Source organism: Mytilus edulis, unplaced genomic scaffold (genome assembly GCF_963676685.1).
Source record: "Mytilus edulis unplaced genomic scaffold, xbMytEdul2.2 SCAFFOLD_438, whole genome shotgun sequence".
In the NCBI taxonomy this organism is placed as follows: Eukaryota; Metazoa; Mollusca; class Bivalvia; order Mytilida; family Mytilidae; genus Mytilus; species Mytilus edulis.
In genome coordinates, this window is record NW_027267643.1 from 28376 (window position 1) to 38404 (window position 10029).

Below are 10029 nucleotides of genomic sequence, written 5' to 3' on the forward strand. Positions count from 1 at the left end.
AAATTTGGATTTTATTAGATAAATACTTACCATCATAAATTATAGGTCCCACCCACCTCCCCTTCATCCCCTTTCCTTATGTTTCTGTCTTGAGGAAATTGAATGGAAGAATATGGGCAAACAGGGGTATATGTCCGGACCAGTGAGAGTACGTTTATTTTTAGTTGGGATTTTCCATCTGACCTATGACGCAATTGGGGTTACACTCAGAATTTATGATGGTAAGTATTTATCTAATAAAATCCAAATTTACTTTAAAATTTGAATATTTTTAGTGCATTAAGTACCATCATTGCTTCTGTTTCTTTCCCCTCTCCAAAAAGTACCTTTCAGGTTGAAAATGTCTGACAACCAAAACATACATGAAAAAACAGGTGCAAAAAAGACAGCAAAGGTCAGCAAAAAATCGGAGATGTGTTTAGAATAAAATATACAAATTTCCCAATTTCAATAAAAAAATATGCATTTTTCCCAATAAAAAACGGTAGAGGTAGTTTTGAAAAAAGACAACAATATCACTGATGAAGTTCATTTTACAGTTTAAAAGACTATATCATTATACATAAGTAAGTAAGTAAATTTTATTTAGAGTCGGCATTTATATACATTATAACAGACAAAAAATATGAGTTCTGGTGAGCTCTTTAACCGACTATCAAACTTGTCAGTAATTGATCTTTCATCTATTTATTGTCTGTTTGATCTTGATATACTACTTTCTTAGGCCCTAACCCTACCTTCCGAGAAAATAGCTGCCTACTCAAATTTAATTTATTGTCCTAATGTGAAAAAGCTTATTTTTAATCAGATAGGCATGACAATTAACAAAACATATGACACTTCAATTTCTCTTGCTGAAAAAAAAATGCCTAAATACCTACCCACTGTCTCTACCTTTGATTAGGGTTTGGGCAAACCAAATTTTTTTTTTAAGTGTGGCCTTACATGATACAATATTTTTTGTTTTTTCACTAAGTTATGTTTTGAAATAAGTAATAAATTACATTGCTTGTAACTTGTATGCTAACTTATTTTAAGTTTCTCTTGAAAAAATATTGGAGGAGCTCTTAACTGCTGCTTTGTCTTTTTTCCATCATAAACCTTTTTTTTTTGGTATATTTTCCAACTACCTTATGTATGTTTACATTCAGTTTTTTTAAAAAATGAATTATGGAAAATTGTAAAAAAACTGCAGATTTTTTTGCTGAAGATAGACATAAAAACTTTTAAAGAAAGAAAATCATAGCTGAAATTACTGAAAATAGCGGATACATAGCTAAAAGTGTTGATGATAATGATGATCCTGATTTCAACATATCAATGAAAAGGGGATATGGTGGAGTAGCCATAATCTGGAAAAAGAAATTAATGAAAATATAAAGGAACTGATAGACGGTGGAAATAGAATACAAGCCATACATATTCAACAAGGAGACAAACCAATATGTCTTATAAATGTATATATGCCATCAGATAGCAAAAATGCAGACATCGAATACAAAGACACATTGGCTCAAATTGATGAAATGATAGAGAAATATAAAGACACACACGAAATTATAGTATGTGGAGACATGAACGGGTCCCTGGATAGAAGCTCGACACCTCATGATAAAATCCTAAAGACTTTCTGCAAGGAAAAATGTATAGGAAATACTGAGAAATGCCCAGTAAAAGAGACATTTTATCACCAGAATGGTATGTCGAAAGGACAAATTGATTACTTCCTCTTCAAAAGTAACTCAGAAATCATTAACAAAATCAGACAAATTGATGTCCTTGATACTGACCCAGAGAATACCTCGGACCATGTACCTGTTATCTTGACACTGAACAGCCAACTGAAAAAAGTCAGGGAAAAAGCAACAACTATCATAGCAAAACCTAAATGGACTGACTGCGACCATCAAATTTATAAGGAAGTCATCAATAAAGAACTTCCAAAACTCATGCAAAAATCAAAAGGAATTATTGAGAAAGATATAAAAAATCTAGAAAAACTGCTACATAAAGCCGGAGAAGCAGCAATCCAAAGTATAGAAGAAAAATCAAAATCAAATCAAAGGGAAAAGGCGATATGGAATGAACAAATAGATAAGGCATCAAAGCAATCAAAAAATGCATTTAAAGTTTGGAGGGCAACATGGAGCACCTCAAGAAAGAAAGTAATGAGCTCAAAATCAAAATGACAGCTGCAAAGAGAATACTTCGAAAAGCACAAAGGACAAGCTTATGCCTCGCAGAGAGAATCAACAGCGGGAAAAATTATGAAAGCTTCAAACTCAGATACAAAACTTTTTTACAAGCTTATCAACATGCAAAGAAAAACACCACTTATTATACAAGATACTGAAACTAAACGAAAAGACTGCAGAAGATGGACCAAGCATAATGAACATCTGGCAAGAACATTTCCAACAACTAGCTACTCCAACAATAGAGGAAAATTTTGACACTGAAAAACTAGAGCTAGTAGAGATACAAAACAATATAATAGAATCCATAGAAAGGGAAAAAAGGTCAAGGCATAGATCTTGTTAATGTAAAGGAAGTAAATAAAGCTATAGAAAAACTTAAAGCAGGAAAAGCACCCGATGAAGATGGAATTTCGCAGAACACTACAAACATGGGATGGAGAGTTAACTCCCTTTATAGTACATTTGCTAAATTTAATCTTAACCTATTTGGATGTACCAATCTCCTAAAGACAGGGATTCTAACACCAATCTTAAAGAAAGAAAAAGACAAAACATTACCATCTAGCTATAGAGGAATAACTGTAACTAAAACCTTTGCAAAAATATTACAAAGTATATTGAAGGATAGAGTTGACTCTGTATTTAACAACATACAAAACTCCCTGCAAAGAGGCTTTACAGAAGGAGTATCATCACTATGTGCAGCATTCCTCACATCAGAAGCAATCGAAGAAAGTAAGAAATTAAAGATACTGCTGATCTTAGTAACTCTTGACGCAGAAAAGGCATTTGACAAGCTAAACCATGAAATACTATTCAACAAACTGTACCATTATGGAATAAAAGGAAAACTCTGGATACTACTGAGAAACTTGTATAAAGGAATGAGCATCAAGGTTAAATGGGAAGGGGCAATGTACAGAAGATGTCATGGTTCTACAAGGAATTCAACAAGGTGCAAAACTATCTACAACGCTATATAAATGCTACAACAACGTCATACTTGATAGCATATTAAAAAGTGGACTTGGAGCATGTATTGGTGATATACAAGTCCCTGCACCAACATGTGCCGATGACATTGCTGTCCTGGCAAATAGTACTGCAGATGCACAAGGAATATTAGACATCGTACAACACCATACGAGCAGAGATCTAGTCAAAATCAATCCAACTAAATCTGAAGCGGTTCTATACAATGCAAAAGGCTCAAACATATCAACGTTGAAATTTGAAGACAATGACATCAATATAACCAATGAAACCAAACATCTAGGTATCAAAAGAAACGAGCAAAAACCGTGCAAATATCTCAGAAAGAAAAAGAACCGGAAGGGCAACAATATACAGCCTTCTTGGAGCTGGGTTACATGTCAGAAGGGGATTCTCACCCATGGTTGCATACAAGCTATGGAGAACATATGCAGTACCAAGAAGCATATACGGACTTGAGGTGATGAACTTACTTGCAAAAGAAAAGGATATGCTAGAACTGGCAGAGAGAAAAATCCTCCGACAAATTCAAGGACTCCCAAATAATACAGCAAATATGGCTGTATATACCCTGGTAGGAGCAGAACCTATTGCCATCGACATTAGACAAAAATGTACTTACCTTTTTCATGAATATTGTTCGAAATCCAGGAACCATAGAATGTGAAATTCTGCGCCGACAAATAGTATTCTCAGACCAAAGAGGAAAAGACTTTATCAACAGAGTAGAAAAAACTCTATCAAAATACAATTTGAAATCCAGTAGCTACTACATAGAAAATCCACTGAATAAAATGGAATGGAAAAGACTAGTAGGAATAAAGATCAAGGAATACTGGAAAAATGAATGTCATAATGAAAAAATGGAAAAAACATCACTTAAATACATAGAGATACAGAACAAACCATTAAATGAAGCTCACAATATATGGAAAAGTGTAAAAAACAATAGTAAAGATGTAAAGGCAGGAGAAATAAAAGCAAGAATAAGTACTCAAACGTACATATTCCAAGCCAAAAGAGCTAAGTTCGATCCAAAAGTTACCCTATGTGTACAATTTGCGAACAGGAAAATGAAGATCTAGAACATTTTATTCTACACTGCAAAGAACTAGAGCAAATAAGATCTAAATACTGCTCAAAAATCGAACAGACAATGGATGAAATTGATACGTCAACATACAAGAAGATCAAACAACAAGGGAATTTACTGCAGCTCATAATAGACTGTACTAGCAAGGACATAAACTGTTACCCAACTGTGTATGAAAACATTGAAACTCTTGCTAGAAATATGTGTTATGAGATGCACTTGCTGCGCACAAAAAGGATAAAAAACCTGATCACAAGTACAGTATAAGTAAACTTCTTAAAATTGTTACTTATAAATAGTATACCATCCAACTATTTTACGGCTTATAAGTTTTTAAAAATAAATCCTCACTTTAAAATTGTAAGATATCAGTTATAAATTAAAAAGGAGTAATGACAAGATCTCCATATAGAAATTAAACTGTAAAGAAAATTTTTGTATATATTATACCTAAAATTTTTGTCCAAACCCCAACCACTTTACACAAGTCTTACAGGAAATTTTCATTATTATTCCTGATATATGTATAGCACACTCAGCTATGATTATAAGTAATTTTTAACTTTTGACCTTATTTAATTCTTGTAAATACATGTATATGCAGTTGTTGTTTTTTTTAACACTTTCCTACACCCTAGCACATATAAATTATTATATATTTTTTTAAAACTTTATGATGACAATCCTATGAATTAATTATGATATCTATTATTTAGTGATCATTATAACCAAATTCAGTCATCTGTATATAATATAATAAATTGTTTCCCCTATGTTTTAAGTGTAAATAGTTGCTCAAACTATACCCTTTGGGTAGTGCTCCACATTTAATGGAGGATATACAAGAAACTGAACTTGAACTGAACTGAACTTTAAGGACTGGAGATATTCTAAATTGCAAAGTTTTAAATCCTCAAGCAGAAAGCATAATTAAAAATTAGTGAAAAAACAAACTATTAAAAAATACATCAATGAAACATATTTATCTAATTTTTGTGCTATTTTCACATTTCCTGTCGGTGTGAGAAAATACTTTCTCCTCACTAGTGAAAAAATCTGTTCTTGGCAAATGATTGGTTGAAATTTAGTTGTGAAGTTAAATTGTCTTGTTTCTTCTGATTTTTTTATTGTGACTTCATGAAAAAAGGCACCATGCCTGATGACGTCACATCAAAAGTACAAAATTTTCCTCAAATCTTTGAAAAGGAAGGATAAAAATCATAAGAGAAACAGATTCCACCACTATAACTCGTGTATATTTCTCCACTCTCAATAGTTAAATTTTAATTATTGAAAAAGCTCAGCAAGCCTCACGCTTTTTAAATTAAAATTAAACTGTCTCGAGTGGAGAAATATCGTTATACACTTGTTACAGTTGTGGAATCTATATGTAAATTATTAATATTAACAATATTTAGGTCCGATGAGGTTACAGACAACAGGACCTATGAAGAGGACTCATTACATGAAGCAGGGGTATCATCCAATATGAAGTCTCTTATCAGGGTAAGGCTAAAAATAATAAAATAATTGTACCTGGTTTTATACTCAGCTGTTTGCAGATTAGTTTTGTACCATGACTAGGAGTCTGTGAGGAATATTTAAATGAAGTGAAATTTAAGGAAAGTTATAAATTGCAAAAGTTATTATTGGAGGACTTAATGATTAGATTTACTATTGTAATATTTTCATATGAAACTTATTAAAGGCAGAGATATTCATAAACACGAACAATGTTTGAGATTGGAAGTGTTTGTTAACTGTAAATAAATTTATTTTACTGTTCTTTTTTTTATGTTGAGACCTTTTCAGGTGATATCAGAGTCATTAATATTTTGTGAATTCCAACTTTTTTGTAATCTTTTAAGAAAAAAAGAGAAGGTGAAAGTTTTGCATATTTCATGACTTTTTATATTAGCCTTATTTTCCACTGCCATAATTTCATTTTACCTTCTTTTTTTAATATGTAGACTGTTTCAGCTGATTTCACAGTCATTTATATGTTGTGATTTTCCAACTTTTTATTATTTTTAAAAGAGAATATCAAAGTTTTGCATATTCACGACTGTTTGTTATCACCTTATTTTTCTACTAGCAAAGTTGCTAACAATAAATTGCTCACAAACAGAAGTTAGTTTACAATATATTTCAGTTGTCAATAAGCATTAACTGAATAAGTAAATGTGATCGAATATAAATAGTAAATAAGCTTTATCATTGTCCTACTTTTTACTTTTCAGTCTTATGAGAAACAGTTGTCCAAAGCAAATGACAAAGTAAAGAAATTGCAAGATGAAAAGGACTTAGTCAAATTGGAAATGGGATCTAGGTAAGTTAAATTATATTTCAGGACATTTTAAGTGAGGATTGTGAATTGCAAATAAAAATTATTTCCTATTATCATTTCTGCAATTAATATAGCTTAACTGTAGGCATAAAAACATTTGGTACTTGTTTCTGACATATGTTTCTGGAGTAACCTCCCTTTGGAAGCTTCTGGGCTTAAGTACAATGTACACTATATACACTTGGGAAGTGGCAAAACATGCCATATAAAAATTGATATTTCAGAAGTATACAGATTTAAGTTCTTTATATTTTGACTGTTGATACTAATGGCTATTAAGTCTATATTGCATACCGCAATTATCTTTGTCGTCATATTTTGGTTAAATGAAGTAAAAGTGGTATCCAGTTGATATGATTAGGAATCCTTCTGGGACTAGATTATATATTTTTTCCTTGCCTTTCTAACAAAATACTTTACAAGAAAAATAAATTTTCAGTTATATACCTGTTAGTTTTCAAACTTGCAACTAGTAGTAGTATCTTTAATCATTGTTGTCAGATGATGTGGCATTTTTATCCTCTTTCCTATATTATTTTTAAAATATCATTTTTATTTCCTTTTGTATTGCTGATCTGTAACTTGATAAGGGCTTTTAAAAATGCAATTAATGCAATTAATCATTGTCCTCTTCTAACAAAAGCTGGTAATAAAAATGCAATTAATGCAATTAATCATTGTCCTCTTCTAACAAAAGCTGGTAATTATAAATCATGCTACAGCATTACTGTATTAAAAGATTTAAAAGATTTATTTGTAAACTGATATAGGAGGTAACCATATAGTAAAATCTTGTAAATCACAATTTGTCTCCCTTCTTGATAGCCCCTTCAGTTTGCTATGAACATTTAGCGACTTTTAGCAACTTTCATATTTTTGGGGTTATTTAAATCATCATTCAGTTGGCAAGAGTATGCCCTGGCAATAAAGAATGATGTATAACTTGAAAAGCAATGCTTTATCTCAGATTCCTTATAATTTGTAGGCCAGAGATAACAGACTACAGAGTTATTCAGCAAAGAGTGAAAAAATTAGAGAAATTATTAGCTGTACATAATATAAGGTAAATGTAATACATGTAGAAAATACTCAAAAATATGTCAACAACAAAACAACTTTTTACTGATCATTATGTCTTAATCATAAAGATAATTTAAGAATGTCAAAAAAATACTTAATCAGCTGTTTAATACCAATCTACAGTGATTTATTATTATTCATTTAAAATCATTTTAGGGAATTTACTTAAACAAATAATGAATGAATCAAGGTTCTCAACAAAATGGAAATCTTTTGTTGTTTATGTAGAAACAAATGCATAAGTAACAAACTAAAGTATCCTTCCAGGAGAGAAATTTTCCCTCTGAATGTATTTCATTGTTCTGATACAAATTTCCTTACTTTCCATGTTTTTAGCTGTTTTCACCTAAAACTTATTTTGAAAGCACTGCATCTTGCATGCTTCATTTTTAATCATGTAAATGGCCTGATTGCCATAACTGATGTTAACACTAAGTTGCTAAAAAAGTATAAGGACATAATGGTGTCTAAAACTTCTTTTTTTTTACAGCATACCTGGAGAAAATGACAAGAAGGATCCATTTAGACAGAGGAAAAAGTACAGTACAAAGCTGGATGATTTGGAATACTTACCATTAGATTTATGTAGACAATATCTAAAGGTTAGAGTTACCTCTCTTTGCAATACAAGTCATAATTTGGCAACAAAGTGCTAAATTTTTAAATGATCCTTGTATTTATTTTCTAGTTGATCAAAGTTTGCTTGATAAAAACAACTCCAATTTTAAGGATTTCAATACTGTTTATGGTATCAGATCGTATTTGTGTCTAAAGACTGAATTATGTCTTGCAGTGGCGGATCCAGAAATTTTCATAAGTGGGGGCCCACTGACTGACCTAAAAGGGGGCCCGCTCCAGTCACGCTTCATTGATTCCCTATATAAGCAACAAAATCCCCCCTAAATCCGCCTATGTCTTGTGATCCTATCTCTAAAGTTACATCCCAGCTCCTTTGTTCTACCAAGGGGTGATCTGAGCCAGATCATCCTTACCAGATTATCCAAGCTTGTGTTTCTTTGTTTTGCATGCTTTCCTTTGTTTTTTAACATTTTGGCGGGAAGGCCTAATCTGCAATAAAACTTAGAAATACTTATTGGAAAAGACACACTTTCAAAATTTATGTAAAGAAATCCTTGTCTATACTGGGATACGAAACTCAAGACCTTTAGCATATCAACCCACGACACATACCCCTACACCAGGACGACTGGATACAGACTCTCAGTTATTAAACATATTTAAAGGAAGCAAGATATTTTTATAAGTGGGAGGAGTATGCAGACCTTTATTCAGTGGGATTTTAACCCCTTTTCATAAATAAGGCCAGATTGTTCAGTGGAATTTTACCCTTTTCCTAAGTGGGGCGAGTTGGTAAACAATAGTAGGGCGTTTTTTTTGGAAGTGGTGATTTTGTGTGGGCTGATTGGCCAGTGGGGGCGAGTTGACATGGTTTCATATTTAAACATTGTATTTCGGGGTCATAAAGGGTATATTATATAGTAATCTATAAAGTGTATTATATCGGTTCTGTGGCGTTCTAAACTAGATTTAATGAATTGTAATTGTTTTTTGTCTAATCTAATACAGCAAGGATGTAAATAGTTATCCCATTTGGACTTGGTGTGTCAGTGTCTGGCCATCGAGGTGATCTGACACTGACACACCGCGTCCTTATGGGATAACTATTATTAAAATGGATGTATTTTATATCTATCTGAATGGCATAATAACATTCTTATGTAAAAGAATGAGGAAGCTTGTACATTTTGTAACTTAAGACTGAAAGCTTGAAACAATTACCATTAACCAAAGTTTAAGGGATGGGGTTTAAAGGACAGAAAGTGTGCCTGATTGTCTAATCAACTGATAATTAAAAGTTATTTCAATTTAGAAATTAAGATTTGTATATCCATCCATTGTAGGATGTTGCTACAGAATTAGACACAGATGATCTTGAGAATGTTACACCTCGGGTACAGAAATTTAATGAAAGACTTGAGACTGCATTACAATTTGAACAGGTAAGTTAATGTGTGTGTGATACATGTACCTTTATATTATATATTTATACTTTGATCTGTACAACTTTTCAGGAGGTCAACATAAAATGGATGCACATCTTAAAGTACCGGTATATTTTTATTATCAGTTTTCAAGGAATAAAAATTGTTGTAAATCTACAAATGTTTCAATTCAGTGGCAACAGCTTGGGTCTTAAAAAGGAGAAATCTAAATAGTAGAATATGGCATACTTTGTGATACAATTATTTATAGGTTAAGATAGCAAATAAGGTTGTAATTCTTCCTTAGCTTATATA

At 31.9% G+C, this 10029-nt stretch overlaps 1 protein-coding gene across 1 annotated transcript in view; it reads left to right on the top strand.

Moving 5' to 3' along the window:
- The window catches only part of LOC139505701 (centrosomal protein of 70 kDa-like), a gene marked incomplete at its 3' end in the record, with an annotated part of 24636 nt that extends 14908 nt beyond the window's left edge, over window positions 1–9728 (top strand). Inside the window, 5 exon segments of the mRNA XM_071295190.1 lie at window positions 5703–5790; window positions 6525–6613; window positions 7617–7694; window positions 8202–8313; window positions 9634–9728. Of these exon segments, the coding sequence (XP_071151291.1) occupies window positions 5703–5790; window positions 6525–6613; window positions 7617–7694; window positions 8202–8313; window positions 9634–9728 (462 nt within the window).
- Between the last annotated feature and the right edge of the window lie 301 nt (window positions 9729–10029).